A 17,680-nucleotide genomic window follows, 5' to 3' on the forward strand; every position below is an offset into this window, starting at 1 on the left:
GGGCCCGAGAGTCTCCGAGGGCCTTTTGTCTGATGAACAATGAGTGCCTAGCGCCCCAGTTCAGGGCCTTTGTGCGGCTTGTCTCCAGTAATTACTACAGCCAGAGAGAGCCGTGCTGCTCGCTGTGGAGCTTCACTAAAAACACAGGATGAATTACGCAATAATACACGACATATGCACAGCTAAACACACAGCAAAAATACACAGAGTTTCATTTACTCTTACTGCACTCAGACAACTGTACAACTGGATGCCATTAATTAATTAATTAATTAATTAATTCATTCATTCATTCATTCAACTAAACACAGCAGATGCATATTTAACATAATTATACACTATGTTTAACTGCACATCCTACACACATACTGGATTTTAACTTTTTAAAGCCTGAAATACTTAAATAACTTTATCTCTGACCAACTCTGCATACATGGTTTTGTTCTTTGCATCCATCATACATCAGGAATTTATTGCTGACAGGGTTTTTTTTTTTTTTAACAAACTAATGCATATAGAATATACAGCTGTGGAACCAGTTCAGTTTCTGAATCAGTTTCTCTGATTTTCCTATTTATAGGTTTATGTTGGAGTAAAATGACCACTGTTGTTTTATTCTATAAACTACAGACAACATTTCTCCCAAATTCCAAATAAAAAAATTGTAATTTAGGGCATTTATTTGTAGAAAAAGTGGCTGAAATAACAAAAAAACAAAAAAAAGATAAAAAGCTTTCAGACCTCAAATAAGGCAAAGAAAACAAGTTCATATTCATCAAGTTTCAATATTTGGTGGAATAAGCCTGTTTTTTAATCACAGTTTTCATGCATCTTGGCATCCTGTTCTCCTCCATCGGTCTTACACACTGCTTTTGGATAACTTTATGCCTTTACTCCTGATTAAAAATTAAAGTAGCTCAGTTTGGTTTGATGGCTTGTGGTCATTCATCTTTCTCTTGATTATATTCCAGAGGTTTTTAATTTGGTAAAATCAAGGAAAAACATCATCATCATGTGGTCTCTTATTTTTTTCCAGAGCTGTATTGAGAAATTAATTTGATCCCTTAATTGTTGTTTTTTCCGGGTGAATGTAATGCGTAGGTTTTCTTTTGTTATTATTATTAGCTTAATTTTTTACTTTCATCCAAAAGCCTTGTATATCAATTATTTATGTTTTTAATTTTTTAATTATTTTTATGTAATTTTAATGATCTAATTATCACATTGATTCTATTTTAAAGGGCTAAAAGCTATTAGCTATTTTTACATCTCTCAACAGCAGCAAGCTAGTACGTGATCATGTGAGATAGGAGAAGCAATCAGATAGCGGTTGTTGTAGAGCACAATAGGACTGTTTATTATTATTTAAGCAGAGGCTTTTATTTCTGAAGGTCTTTCACTGAGTGCAGTGAGTGTAGAGAGCTGCTGCTGGCACGACTACATTAAAACCATCTGAATATAATGAGAGAGAGACTCTTACTGAGGTCTGTAGTGCTGCTATTAATAGAAATGATTTGTAGAAAGTGAGACCTAAATATGTGTGAACACTGCACCCGAAAGGGCCACAAAAACCAACAGGTTTTGGGAAGATTATTTACTGTTAATTATTTTAGTTAGTTTTATCCATATTTCAAATATACTTGATGTTGTCCCAAAGAAGCTTTACAGATATGTGGGTATAATGCAAAGAAGTACATTAAAATTATGGATTTATCTCACCAAGGAAAAAAAATAAACATTAAAAAAAGATATTTAGCCAAGAGAATACGGCTGCATTTGTGAATTGTGTTGACATAGGGCTTTCTTTTGCATTATACAGCTTTATAACTTGTATTTGGGATTTGCACAGAGAACTGTGTTCATAGATGTTCCAGATTTCTGTAAATGTTCCTAAATTCATGCAGTGAATTTCAATACAGAATCAGTACAGCCTGTATTTAGTGCAGTGCCACCTGAGGGCCCAAAGATCACCAGCATCCAATACTGACTATCAGCTTTGTCAGCCTTTGTCAGCGTAGCAGCATTAGTATTAGCCGCTAACCACAGTGCTAGCGGGACACAAATGCCACCTGATAGCGCTAATTCTGAGGTTAGCGGCTAATGCTAATGCTGCTGCACCCAGCCTTAGTGCTGGATAAAATTCACTAAAAATTTACCCTTATAATTATGCATTTTAGCAGAGTGTCTTAACTGCTCCTTACAACCTGATTGGTAGAATTTATACATAAGGCACACTGTCGATTTTTGGAAAAATTAAAGGACTTTAAACTAATGTGCCTTATAATCCAAAAAATACGGTAAGCACCACAGTGATAGTTCCAACAGGGGCAAAGAAATTCTCCTTTACACAGTATAAGGAAGCTATTGCAGAATTATTTTTTTAGTGCCACTTACATTTCCAGACTTTTTTGCCCTTTCCCAATGAGTTTTAAATGAGTTTATGTTTTTTTAGGGTCTAATGTCTCACTTCCAATATCTGAAATGTGTTCTACAGTGAATAAAATCTGGGTCTTTTATCGTATGTGTTTTTTTACAGGATATTTATTTACTTTATTTTGCACAGCATCCAAACTATCACTGCTACATAATCTGCAGAAGGTACAGGAAAAAAAGGTCCACTGACAGTTGGTTGTTTGACTCTAAATCACTACAGAACAACAAGTTCTTGCCCTGACACCCACCACCACTGTCTGCCAGTCAGACCATGGAGAAAGAGGTGGTACAGTGACACAACAGCCCAGAATCTGTCCCCCCTCCTACATACGCCTTCCCAGCACGTTTCCAGTGGACTGACTAAACTGGAGTCTCGAGACAGGCTGGGCTGTAAAACAAAAACAATAGAAGTGTGAAGCTGGATTGTTGTGGCCCAGTCAGTCAGTTTTTTGGCACGCAACGTTTTGTAATACGTGCTACGCCTTCACGTAGGCTGCTGTAAAAGCTGTGAATGTGTGTGTGTGCGTGTGTAGGAATAGAAGTGAGAGGTTGACCAAACTGGGAACAAACCGAATGCACTGTACTTCAACTGCCCAACAGTGAGGATTTAGGTTCTCAGTGTTCACACAGGAATGAAAAAGAGGCCAAGGTTCAATCAACTTCAAAAAGCGCACCACATGACTCCCCGTGCTACAGAATTTATGAATGCACTGGTGTGTGTGTGTGTGTGTGTGTGTGTGTGTGTGTGTGTGTGTGTGTGTGTGTGTTTGTGTGTGTGTGTGTGTGTGTGTGTAGAGGGCTGGAGTTCCCACCCACACAATGGCATAACACCATTTTTTCCTCTATCTACAACAACATGTGTACGTTCTATTCTAAAATCCTGTGGGTATTAAGGTACCGAGCGTAACGGAACATTGCACAATGCCTCTGCATTCTGAGGCCAGTGTCTCAACGTTTCAGACTGAAAGTTTTTCACTTTGCTGGAGTTCCTCGGTGGTGCTGCAGTCTGGCCAGGGTATTAAACTCGTGTGTTGCTGCTGTGAATTACAAAACGGAAATCCTGCTTACCTACTACCTTAGTGAGAGAACAATGGCGTCCTTTAATAATCCATTTCTAATGTAGAAACTGAGAGAAAAGTGAAACCAACGAATCGATCACATTATATTTATCCAATAACGATAATAAGCATCTGGGTTACAGTAGGATTTAACATGTTGACTACTCCAGATGTTGTCAATAATATATAAAGCAAATAGAAATGAGCATCCAAGCTACATACACTATACTATATGCACAAACAGCCGTAAAATTAGCACCACTGACAAGTGTTATATTATGATAGAGGTGATGCATATCACTGACACTGGGTTTTTTTCTGCAAGTACTGCAAGAAAAAGGTACTGAAAAAAGGTATACTGGAAGGTGTTTAGTGACACACCACGTAGGCCTTTCATACAGGTGTAAACAGAAAGTGTGTTACATGATAAAGACTTCAACAGGCCAGTACAAGACACACAGTATGTCTGTAAAAAAAAAAAAAACATTAATAAAAGCCTTTTGTACTGTGGATATAGACTCTCCCAATTTCCCTTGCTCACTATGACAAGCTGTGTGCTTACCGGTAAATGAGAACAGTAGAGTTTTATCCCACGTGGTTTAAATAATTCATTGTGCATTATATCACATTGTTCTCACAATTTTAAAATGATCTTTAGGAGCAGGACTAATTGAATTTATTTAATATACCATATTTACTATACTATTTATTTATTATACCATTTATTATAACATATTTGCACTACTGTTTTATACGGGTTCTGTTTATACTTGCACTGTCATTCCATCTTAATCACCCCCCCCTTCACTATTGCACTATTGTCTTCTGTCTCACGTATGTCTATTTGTGTCCTTGTTGTATTGCACATATAGTGTCTGCCATTCTTACATATTTATAATCTTATTTTCTGTACTTGCTGTAATTTTTGGGAAGGAGAGTAGGGTAAATTTCAATTCTCTCTATGTCCTGTACATATACAGTACTGAATAGGGGTGGGCGATATGGCTCTAAAATAACATCACAATATTTCATGGTATTTTCACGATAAAGATTCTTTTGGCGATATGACAAAACACTGAATTAGAAAAATGATTTAGAATTTTATTGTTGCATGCCATATGATATGGCTAACTAATGATCTAAAAACAAAGATTGTTCAACATATAGTTGTTCAGGGGAAGGATACAAAAAGTTGTCTCAGAGATTTAACCTGTCAGTTTCCACTGTGAGGAACATAGTAAGGAAATGGAAGACCACAGGGACAGTTCTTGTTAAGCCCAGAAGTGGCAGGCCAAGAAAAATATCAGAAAGGCAGAGAAGAAGAATGGTGAGAACTGTCAAGGACAATCCACAGACCACCTCCAAAGAGCTGCAGCATCATCTTACAGCAGATGGTCACTGTGCATCGGTCAACAATACAACAGAGTCGCCTGAGGTGTGCGTTTGCAATTTGTGTTTTTAGATCATTTGAGAGTTGTTTTGATGAGCCCATGATGCCACTCCTCAGAGGAGATTCAAATAGGAGAACAGCTTGCAATTGGCCACCTTAAATACCTTTTCTCATGATTGGATACACCTGGCTATGAAGTTCAAAGATCAATGAGGTTACCAAACCAGTTTTGTGCTTCAGTAAGTCAGTAAAAAGTAGTTAGGAGTATTCAAATCAATAAAATGATAAGGGTGCCCATACTTTTGCACCGGTCAAATTTGGTTGAATGCATATTGCACATTTTCTGTTAGTACAATAAACCTCATTTCAATCCTGAAATATTACTGTGTCCATCAGTTATTAGATATATCAAACTGAAATGTCTGTTGCAAACACCCAAATATTTAGAACTAAAAATGATTAAAATTAATAGGGGTGCCCATATTAATTTTTATTAAATTAATTTTATTAATTTTCATATGACTGTATTTTAAAAAATAATTTTATCAGATTTGTAACAGTAGTCAATAATCCAGAATGTCATGATACTTGTAATGCACTCCAAATATCTTTATACATCCATATTAAAGTAAAATAAGTGATACTGGACAGATATAATCTGTCTCTAATAGATATATAATGGCGAATGAGAACAGTGTGAATTTTTCTTTTGCTAAAAACGGCAAAAAAGTAGTACCTTGATAATTAGGTAATTAGGGGTGGGTGATATGGCACGATATTTCAGGGTATAATATCGTTCACGATATTAACATTTTTTGGTGAGATTATCACGTACCATACGACATGGCACACCCCTAGTATTGACAATAAAACTAAACTTGAATTGACTTGAATTTTTGTTTTAATGCCATTTTCAAAATGGGATAATGGAAGCCTGCTCTGTCATCACCCTTTAGGCAATCATAAGGGCTTTGAATTCAGTGTGAGCAGCAACTGGTAGCAAGTGGTTGATAATGCTCATAATGATACATTTAAACACACCAAATAAACCAGTGTGAACGCACATATTATCCACATACAAAAATACACGCTAATCTAAGGGGTAAAGAAGTCCTTAGCTTCTTTGGCAAGCACCAAACTGTGACAGTATGCACAAGTAAACCCCAAAAACATGCTACAGGAGGTACTAATGTTATGGCTGATCACTGTGTCTTGTTTCACTTTAATTCCTCATTAATAATTGCATAACTTCTCTCTTAGATTGACAGCAGTTACTGAATAATTCAGGTTCATTGATGAATTGTTAACACTGAAGTCTGGAATCACATTCCTGACACACTTCCGTTATAAGACCCTGTCGTGTCTGGCTGATATGCTTGGCAGATAAGCCCGGCTAATCTTCCTGGATAGTGCCTCTCATGCGCAAGCAGACCACTATAAGGTATAAATATGCCGACAGTGAGGGGGCTCAAACCCAGCCATACGTCAGTGTGGGTTTCGCTCTATAAGTCATAGCATTAAGAACCTTATCCTTCTTACTAGGAGTGTGTGTGTAGGTGTGAGAGGGTGCATGCAAGTAAGTGTTTTAACAGACTGGAGAATCCACAAAGTTAATAGCTGGGTTTCTGTTCACTTTGTGACCTAATAACAGTGCATCTTAAAAAAATAATAATATAATTGAGAAGTTACTTTATTTCAGTAATGCAGTTCAAAATGTGAAACTCCTATATTATATAGATGTATTACACACAGAGTGATCTATTTTAAGCATTTAATTATTTTATTGTTGATGATTATGGATTACAACCAATAAAAACCCAAAAATCAGTGTCTCAAAAAATTTGAATATTATAAAAGATCAATTGGTTCTTTTGGCAGTGTGAGCAGTGTGCCAAGTCCTGCTGGAAAATGAAATCCGTATCTTCATGAAAGTTGTCAGAAGTGCTGTAAGATTTTGTGGGAAAACACTGCACTGATTTTAGACTTGATAATAAAACACAGTGGATCAACACCAGCAGATGGTGAGACATGTCTCTCTAAACCATCACTGATCATCAGTAAATTTTACATTTCATTTGGAAATTAAGGAAGCAGAGTCTGGAGGAAGAGTGGAGAGACACACAGTCCAAACTGCTTGAGGTCTAGTGTGAAGTTTCCACCAATCAGTGATGGATTGGAGAGACATGTCAGTCATCTGCTGGTGTTGATCCACTGTGTTATATCAAGTCAAAAATCAGTACAGAGTTTTCCAGGAAAATCTTACAGCACTTCATGCTTCCCTCTGCTGACAAATTTTATAGAGATAGGGATTTCATTTTCCAGCAGGATTTGCACACTGCCCACACTGCCAAAAGTACCAACTGATCTTATGTAATATTCTAATTTTCTGGGATTCTGAAATAAAGAACTTTTCTATGCTATTCATTTTTTTTGGAAAAAAACACTTGCCTATGCCTCTTAGAAAAGTACTGCCAATAGAATAAAACACTTTAGAGCAGACGAAATTCTGACATCATTGCTATCTTACATCCTGCCAACAGCAAGAACTGTGTCTGTAAAAAAAGTTCTGGAGAAGATGTAGATGATTTAAAAGACATTCAGAAACAAAGTGTTAGCAGTGCTTCATACTCCCACGCTTCTGACAGGGATGTATGGGAGATGGGTGGGAATGATAGTAGCAGCACTACGCCAGGTTCCTCAGCCTGGCCTCTTTCTCAGTAGCAGAACGGTTACATCATCACTTTCCATTAACTAAGGTAACTCAGGGCAGCTGTATGAGAGAGATGTGAGATGCGCTGTTTATCTTTCCCTCCCGCAGCGAGCCTGTGGCCACCGGTATGACAGCAGATTACCACGCCACTGCAGAATCAGTAGAGGAGGAGATTGAAAGGCTTATCTGAAGCCAGCGCATGGTTAAGCCATACGTGTCCAACTTTGCCTTGGTAGTGGACCAGCACTTGAAATATGATTAATTCTAGATATGAATGTAACTGTAAACAAATTATCAGTGCTGCATGCACAGTAAAAAAAAAAACACAGTAAAAAACAGAACAAAAGTTACTATAAGGCGCACTATCAATCAACATCTATTCTCATACATACATTGCACTGGATTATAAGGCGCATTTTATGCGACATAAAAAAAACAAGGGTGTTGCACAGTAATCTGCACAGATTTCTCTCCTGAAAACTGTTTATTTGGGTGAGAAAAGCACTTCCGTTTATTTACAGTAAGCTTAGTTTTCTAGCAGTGCTAGCCACGGTTAGCAGCACTTAGCTCTAGTAAATGCCACCTGACGAAGCTACACTGAGAAACCCTGTGTGCCCCGGTATGACAGGGTGCTATCAGCTAGCAGTTCGTCCCACATAGCTTGTTTTACCACAGTAAACACGCAGGTTACAGTTCGAAATACTCTCCTCTGAATGGCGAAAGAGCTAGTGCTGTGGTCAGCAGCTAATGCTAATACTGCTCCAGCCTCAATGCTGGAGAAACTTCACTGAAACTCCTTTATAACACTTTACAGCACTTCAGCGAAGTGGCTTTACTGCTCCTTACAACCTAACCGGTAGAATTTACACATGCGACACATGGATTATAAGGCGCACTTTTGAATTTTGAGAAAATGTACGGAATTTAAGTGAGAATTACAGTGTGAAAAATATGGTAATTAATGTATTAGGTCTGTAAACAATTCTATTAGCATAGCCTACGTTCACAATACCAGGCTAAAGTGAGCTTTTTTGCCTTGAGGTGACACAAAACTAAATTCAGTCACTTTAATATGCGGTCCTAGATCGAACACATATCCAATTTGTGGACATGCAACATAAATGTGGACGATTAGACCTGATTCTGTGCTCTTTTGACTATATGTTTGTGTTGTACTTGGTGGCCATCTTGGAAGCCGAATACTTGTCTACTACAGACATGTCCACAATCCAAACTATATCAATGTGAAGAAATTTGGAATGGACTAATAAGGCTTGTAATGTAGTTATACAGCAGCAGTGTTCAGTGTTTTTATTATTCTTTAAACATGGTGGTGGTAGTTACAAAGTTAAGGGTACTTAAGGGACACTTTGCTGCTTCAGAGTTTGGACTATTAGCCACAGAAGACCATCAATTTCATTATCTACCACAAAATGCTGCAGCAGATTGTTGCATCAGTAGTCTGTAATCTGTAGTCCAACTAAAACAGGACTGTAGGTCAGAACTATAAGCCAGTGTTTCTCAATCCTGGTTCTGAAGATCCAATGCAGATCCCTACACATTATAGTGTTTTCCCTGGTCCTATAACACACCTGGTCCAATTCAACTATTAGATAGATAGATAGATAGATAGATAGATAGATAGATAGATAGATAGATAGATAGATAGATAGATAGATAGATAGATAGATAGATAGATAGATAGATAGATAGATAGATAGATAGATAGATAGATAGATAGATAGATAGATAGATAGATAGATAGATAGATAGTAGAGGTGTGCCAAAAAATCGATTCACATAAGAATCTTGATTCTCATTTACTACGATTCAGAATCGATTTAAAATGTCCCAAAATCGATTCTAAGGTCCAATCCCATTTCTTCCCTTGGCCCTACCCCTACCGAAGCGTTTTTCGCTCCGCCTCCCACTGCCCAAAGCGGCAAGTGGGAGGCGGAGAAAGCGATTGGCTGCGCCGCCGTAGTGTGTAAACGTACCGTCACCCCTAAGGCGGGTAAAGGATAGGGCTTGTTCAAACAGAGATCTTCCAGACCCACACAGAGCGTAGGTGTATGAGAATTACCGGTAAGATGGCAGAACAAGCACTATATTACCTTAGATTAACGTGTAGTTTTAATGTTTTATGGCAGAATGCTTCATAACAAGCATAAAAAAGATCGCTAGTAGTTCGTTTCAGTAACTGTTAGCTAGCTAACTAGCTAACTTTCCAGTTCCACCTTAAATAATGCAACAGGTGGCAGCGGGCTGCAGCATTTAAGGCGGAACAGAAAAATAAAATAAGCTAATCAGAGCTAATTTCAGCTCCCCATCACAGAGGAATTAAGTAATGGACAATATGAATTAATTTCTCCACCTCCTGCCCCCTTTCTGAAGAAATACAACGGCCTAAAATTAACTAGTTAATCAGCAGCTGCTCCTGAACTTTAGCGCTCCACTGCTATCATCACATCAGCCCAGCAGCGTCACCTACACACCACCGCTAGTAGCCTGGTAATAAAGCAGTGTTATTTATTATTTATTTATTGTTCATTGACAAACGTCATTGTGATATCCCAGTGATTCCTCTGTCACTGAGGACCCACATTCCTGCACATTTTATTGTTTTTGTAACACATTACCTGCTCCAGGACCAGTGTATATTATGGAGGCTTTTTTTCAATAAGATTCATAAGCCAGAAGCAGAAATTTGTATAATTCAAATCGTTTTGAATCAAAAATCGATTTTGAATCGAATCGTGGCCCCCAAAATCGGAATCGAATCGAATCGTGAGATAGTAAAAGATTCCCACCCCTAATAGATAGATAGATAGATAGATAGATAGATAGATAGATAGATAGATAGATAGATAGATAGATAGATAGATAGATAGATTAAATTAAAATACACCATACGTTCAGCACAGAGCAGCAGTACTCAGGCTTCAAAGTTCATTAAGTTTGTGTTATTATTAACCTTCATACTGTACATATACTCTTAGTTATGTTATATATATTCTGATACAGTGATACTGTGATATATTTGTCACACAACATTGTGATATTGAATGTTATCGATGCCACCCTGGAAGAGCTTCAAAAGACATTACAGCTATGAAATATTACTACTACGAGGAGAGCGGGTCAGTTCCACTCCCAAACGTAAAGCGACAGGTGTACAGATCATCTCGTATATACACACTGTACAGCACATCACTCATCCATACACTGAAGGATTGGCATTCTGCTGCAGGGGGGGCTGTAGAGGAGCCAGATCAGCAAATTTGGAAGAACTGAGCTAAATGCTAATCATGTAGGAGTGTAAGGAGATACACTGCATTTAATTAATTTTCACAAGAATAAAATAAAATCCTTCAGTTCTTACTCACTTTAAGCTGTATTTTATTGTAATATGCTACAGTTCTCTATATGAAAAAATGAGTATAAAATCTAAGGAAGTGTTTAGTTTTGCTAAATGCATTTAGCTCCCTTTGGCTAAATGCATTCCTGTTGTTCCCGTAAATTACATGACCTGCTCACACACCTACAAAGCATGAACGAACAGGTCAGTTTTTCTCTGCTGAAAAGCGCAGAAGCGCTGCGCTACTAAAATAGCAATCCGCCAAAATCTGCCTGGCTCTTAAAACAGCACTAGGTAGGATTTCCTTGATTTTTGAACTTTTTAAAGAAGTAAAATTACAGCTTGAAACTCACTGCAGAGCTCCATTGAGGTGTAATAGGAGGAATAGCGTTCCTCTTGTGTCTGTGCCGGAGCTCCTCTGAGCCCAAACCAGACTCTGTAAGTTTTCCGGACCAGCCGCATCCGACGCTCGCGAGAACTGCGACCTGCTTTCCGACCTTTACTTCTAACAGTTGGAACTGAAACATTTATTACACTCTACAACTGTAGGGGGAGCCCACGAGCACAAAATCTCAATCCTACCTAATGGAGCTTTAAAGGGAATGGCACGTGACACACGGATTGGTTTATTTCACGTTATGCCCTAAACACACCCATGATTAATTAAGAGAATTAGTACTAGCCTTTTGAGCATTTCGATTCGCACAAGGCGTACTTTTCCCACTGTTACGATAGCAAAGACACACTGACACACATCCTAAACTAAGCAATCAATAAACAGGGCCAGTGTGTTTTGAAGGTGGAGTAAAGAGCTTGCTAAGGTGTTTGGTGTACGCTCACTCAGACCCAGTTTGGACCGGTGGAGAGCTGACCCACTGCTAACATGACATCCACACATGCCTACAGAAAGTGAGAGCAAGCTGCCAAGTCGTCTGCTTCGGCTGCAGCACATGAGACGCACATCTATTTCAGGGAATCCAGACTTATTTAATGGGTGTTCAGTTACTTTGTGAACTTTCAAGGTGCTCATGCTGAAACTCATGGTGAGCAAATCGACAAAACATATGGGGCAACAGCGTGGGCATGACGAGGGTTAGGCCATAACCAGAACAGAGCACACGCGGTCACACGTCAGCTTCACCAGCAGCAGGGAAGCCCAGGATCACAGAGAACTCCAGGTAAAGGTCAAGGGGCATGTGTAACCTAATATACCGGGGTTTTGCAAGTCTGTGTTATCCAGTCAGTACCGGACTAGACAGGGGGAGCCTAGCTGCTCGTCAGGACAGACTACACACCCCTCACTTCTCAAGTGTCCTCAGTCCTTATCGGACACTCAGCACGCCACCTCTGAGGTGGAAATTCCAGGAAAGACTCGCTCTAGTGCTCAGGATTTGCTGAACTGTATCAGGTTTAAAATTAAAAGTAAAGGTATAACTAAATACAGTAAATTTATTTTGGGTTTAGTTCACAGTAAAACAGCCAGTTTAACATTTTAAACCCTGCGTTGATAATTCTCATATCCATCATAAAGCCGAATAATAACAGCATATTTTTTGCACTATAACGCACATCATATTATAAGGTGCACTATCAATGAATATCTATTTTCTGGTCTATTTTCATAGATAAGGCACACCGGATTATAAGGTGCATCTTAGAAGACACCTCTTAGAAGGAACTTCTAATTCAGCAGGTCTCGCCTTGCTGCTGGGTGGGGTAGCTATATAAGTTAAGTAAAGCTAAGCTAAGTAAACAAAACTGTAATAACAAAAAAAATCTTCTTATAAAGTCAAATGAGCGGTAGATGTTATTCTTCACAGATTTCTCTTCTAAAATTGTTTATTTTAGTGAGTAAAGTGCTTCTGTTTTTCTACAGTAAGCTTAGATTACCGAATTTCTCCAGCACTAATGCTTGAGCATTAGCATTAGCATTAGCCAGGAATAGCAGCAGACTACAGGCCGATAATACTCTCCTCTGAACGAAGAAATGGCATTTAGCAGCTAATGCTAATGCTACTCCAGCCCCAGTGCTGGAGAACTAAACTGAAACTCCTGAAAAACACTGCAATTTGGCGGAGTGGCTTTACTGCTCCTTACAACCTGCCTGGTAAATTTTAATACATAAAACGCACTGGATTAAAAGCCGCACTGGTGATTTATAGAAAAATATAGTGGAGTTCCACAGGGTTCTATTTTAGAGTCTATAAAATTATTGTAATTATAAGAATACCCCAGTTATAGGAGCAAAAAAACGAGATAGCTACAAGCTAAAAGACCAGTGATGCACTGCTAACAGTCCAACTAACTTTTCTGTTTTTTCTCCAAGTATTTTAAAAACAGCGCTGACCTAAGAGTGATCAGTGCTCAACAAGTGTGCTATTGCAAAAACCTGTAACTGCTTTGCCCAATTTCACAACTACATTCATGCAATGTGTGCTGGGTTAACTCCTTGCTCTCCAGTGTTACTGGTGACATATTACTTAAGTATACAATATATTATATATTTAATATTGGTGTCAATCGATTAAAAAAGTTAATCCGATCAATCACAACAATATTGTGCAATTAACTGCGATTAACTGCATGTGTACTTCTTAAGATGCGAGTTTTTATTCTGAATATTTAAAGGTATATTAAAATTATACATTAGTGACACCAATAAAAATACTAGTAAATACTTGTATGTTTGAGGGGAGATAAAGCCAATGTGGGACACTGAAATAAAGAATGCATGATAAAAATAAATAAAGGATTTTTTTTACATTATCATAAACATCTCAGCTTGGTTGTAAGGATTGCTGAATTAGAATTTAATTAGCTGAGGATAAAAGGACGTTTTCACACCTGTAGTTTTTAGGTTTCTATGGTCCAGATCAGTTGATGAGTTTGTTTATTTGGAACGTTTCTCCCTCTGTTTGGACCAAAATATGCACCAATAAACCACACAAGCACATCGTCTCCTCTGATTGGTCAGAGCTGTCTGGCACGGGAGCAAGAAAGTAAATACAGTAAGAAGATTCTATGTTTCAGTGTATATATCTGTGCAGTGTAAAGCTGCTTTAACACAAAACCCTGAAAATTTGCTGCTGTTTTTTAACACAGTGTTTTCAATGGGATGTGCAGCACAGATGTGAGCAGTGAACGCTGCATATACTGCGTTCTTAGTGTGTAAACAGCATGGAGCTGCATGGAAACCGCGTTTGTTTATAGCATTATATATATTAGATTAGATTAAATTGCGCCTAATCACCATTTTAGCTCAATAAAAAGAAGTATATTTGCTGGGTCAGATTAAGACCAGATTACATTTGCACAACAAGCGAACCGCTCTGAAAAAAACATCAGGCGGGGCAGATAATATTTTAACGTTGACAGTCCTAATATTTAAGTAATGTGAATATACCTTTTATATTGGTATTATACATGTATTTAGGGGGTATTAGCACAACTGGGTGGTGGGTCATTATCAGGAGTTTTTAATCACCTCAGTGACTGAAGTAGTCATTGTGGGGAAACATAAACAGAAGGACTACAGTCTGTGAATGATTGCAGCTCCTGCAAAAACAGGCAGTGTGGTTGCAGTACCAAAAAGCTTAAAAGCTAGGTGGTTGCTAAAGTGATGCTAGGTGGTTTCTAAGGTGTTACTATGGTGTCTGTGGTGGTTGCTAACATATTGCTATGGTGTCTATTGTGTGTGCTATGGTGTTGCTAAGTGGTTGCTAAGGTGTTGCTAAGGTATTGCATACTGCAATCATACTAATTATACAAAATACAACAAAATACTGCTATATATTGAATTATTGGAGTTAAATGGGTTAAAGCAGAACTGGCTGCCAGACATAAAGCTGCATGCCTAACTTTCCCAGGTGTGTTTAGTGTATTAGTTCATTTGTTTAGCTGACAGACTGTATTTACAGGGTTGCAATACATAAGATCATATATTACATTTGTCAACAATTCATAATGAATTGCTATAACTGTCAATGGATCTGGCTGGTGTCGAGTAACTGAACAGTTCAGGCTATTGAAAGGCTGCTGAAAGGTCAGAACAATGGATGGATGGATGGTTGAATGGATGGATGGATGGTTGAGTGAATGGATGGATGGATGGATGGATGGATGGATGGATGGATGGATGGATACTTTATTTATCCCAAAGGAAATTTAGGCAAAGTAAACGGTTAGCTAGTAATGATCAATTGAGAAATCATTATAAAACACAATAACACAATAAGAGAAAACCATCCAGCGATGCCTCAACAAATGTTAATGCTAAATGCTAATTTGTTTGTTTATTTTTTTGCCAGTGTAGATATGAAAGTGGCTGAGTCGGCAAGTGGCTAATGCTAACGCTAACGCTAACACTTTCGTTCTCACAGCGGCAGAGAAAAAGCTCACCCCAACAACAAGCCCCACCGCCTCAGCGCTGCTATTCCAGGAGACACCTGATCCCCACAGTAGATCAGTTTTCAGCTGCTTATAATAAGTGCGTCTGGAATCTGGGTGTCGACGGCGTGCCACTTGCCACACTGCCTCTTAAAAGTCAAGCGGCAGCTGGATGCCCTGCATAGTTGTCAGCACTATCTGAGGAAGGTGAGTAACAGAGGGTCATACTAACCCAGATCCATCTGCGTGCCACTTGATGATAAACGATTATGTGCTAAAGATTTCTGTCAATTCTCGAAATAACTCTAAAGAACTGAATCCTAGCATTTTTACACTCCAAGAAACCCAAGGAGTGGAAAAAACTTTGTAGAACTACTGTAGAAGAGCGAATGGGACGAATGGGTTGAACTTTGGCCTTTCTCATGGTCACAAACACAAACACTCTGCTGCTCATGGATGACAGCACTAATGATAAGGGTGTAATTGCAGGTAATAAATGTAATAAAAACAAACTCATTCCACAAACAGGCACTGCTTAAAAGTGGGAAAATAAATCAGCACGCTATGTTTCAGGTTTCAGGTGGCGTGTGAAACAGAAACTTTCACATTCATACATGAACGTATGTATTACTAATATATTAACAACTGAACTGACATGCCAAAACTCACAGGACAGTTACTGTGAGCAGTATGTAACTTGATCATGGGGTGTTATCTCAGGGAATGACTTGGGAACACTCACACCTGTATATGTTGTAGTAGAAGTAGTAGTAGTAGTATTAGCAGTGGATTACATCAATGTAATTAGTTTTACTAGGGGAAGTGTATAAAATTTCACTGAATTTTTTATACTTAGAATTTAGCACTAGAATTTAGCACATTTATGCACATGTACAGCCAAAGACCACTTCAGTTTCTAAATCAGTTACTCTGATTTTGCTATTTATAGGTTTATGTTTATAGGTTTAGGTAAATCAACATTGTTGTTTTATTTTAGAAGCCACTGACAACATTTCTCCCAAATTTTAAATTAAAACATTATCATTTAGAGCATTTATTTGCAGAAAATAACAAAAAAGATGGAGAGCGTTCAGACCTTAAGACCTCCATAGTGGAACATGTATCTTGGCATGTTCTCCTTCACCAGTCTTACACACTGCTTTTGGATAACTTTATGCCAATAGTTCAAGCAGTTTAGCTTGGTTTGATGGCTTGTGATTTTTTTTTCATTTATCTTTCTCTTGATTATATTCCAGAGGTTTTCAAAATGATAAAATCAAAGAAACTTATAATTTTTAAGTGGTCTCTTATTTTCTTTTAATATATAATGCGCAAACTGTCTCCTTTATAGATTCATTTATTTTAATTACGCAGTAACATGCAGTTAGTTGAATGGATGCCTCTAAATCTAAATCTAAACACTGCAAATTCATACTGGATTATAATCACAATCTATTGTTCATAATCACTAAAATTACAGTTACAGTTTCTCCTCACATTAAACTAATCAAGCTGGAACAATGTTCTAAGAAGCCAAATAGCCATGAGGTGGGTGGAGTCTGCATGTGACCTACCTGTTCACAGTGTCTACGCTCCTGGCGGGGCTGGCATCACATGGGGTCAGGTCCATGCTCTCAGGCTGATGGCTGATGCTCTTCTCCTGGGTTCGGACTGGAGGATGGACCTCAGGGCTGGAGCTCCGCTGCGGGGGTTGGGGTAAAGGCCTGGAGTGGGTAAGTCCTGACTGAGGAACTGACCTGGGCATTTCCTTAGCCCTTGCCTTCTTCACCTGAAAAGAACGGAGAGGGAGAGATAGCAGGAAAGGGGGATAGAGACAGAGAGAGAAAGAGAGAGAGAGACATAGAGAGAGGTATTAAACATGAGAAAGCCAAGTGTACATGTGAGCAGGCTGGACACTGCCACTGCTATCAGATAGCGGGCCCTTCGTTCATGTTACTGCAAGCCACACGCTCCAGGAACAGGAAGGAAGTGCCACAGGGAGCAGAGAAAGAAGAAGAAAAAGGAAGCAGAAGATAAAAAGGCTTGACTTGCATTTCTCTTACCCTGCTAACTGCTACAGGCTGCAGCTGGCAAGCACCAGAGACGGTGGAAAAAGTGAAAAATCTCAAACGGACCAGAGCCAGGTCAAACTCTGCTCTCCTCATCGCCTCTCTGTGAAAAGATGCTAATGCTAACGCTAATGCTACTGATGGAAGCCTATAAAAATATCTGCAGAGCTTTCTATTGAATGTCGGCTTCCTATTAAACACTACTGCAGCTACTCGACTGCATAACGTGCCAACTGGATCTCTCCAGCCTGTATTTAGAGCATTGATTGGTGGGCA

The 17,680-nt window shown here is 38.6% G+C and overlaps 1 protein-coding gene across 8 annotated transcripts in view; it reads right to left on the reverse strand.

The window, feature by feature from the left end:
- The window catches only part of fam13a (family with sequence similarity 13 member A), a 132,289-nt gene that overhangs the window by 68,367 nt on the left and 46,242 nt on the right, over positions 1 to 17,680 (reverse strand). For all 8 annotated transcript variants that reach the window (XM_022684489.2, XM_015606992.3, XM_015606990.3 and 5 more), the window contains one exon: positions 16,910 to 17,124. In XM_022684489.2, the coding sequence (XP_022540210.2) occupies positions 16,910 to 17,124 (215 nt within the window). The remainder of the gene's footprint in view (positions 1 to 16,909; positions 17,125 to 17,680) is intronic.

This window comes from Astyanax mexicanus, chromosome 7 (assembly GCF_023375975.1).
Source record: "Astyanax mexicanus isolate ESR-SI-001 chromosome 7, AstMex3_surface, whole genome shotgun sequence".
NCBI lineage: Eukaryota > Metazoa > Chordata > Actinopteri > Characiformes > Acestrorhamphidae > Astyanax > Astyanax mexicanus.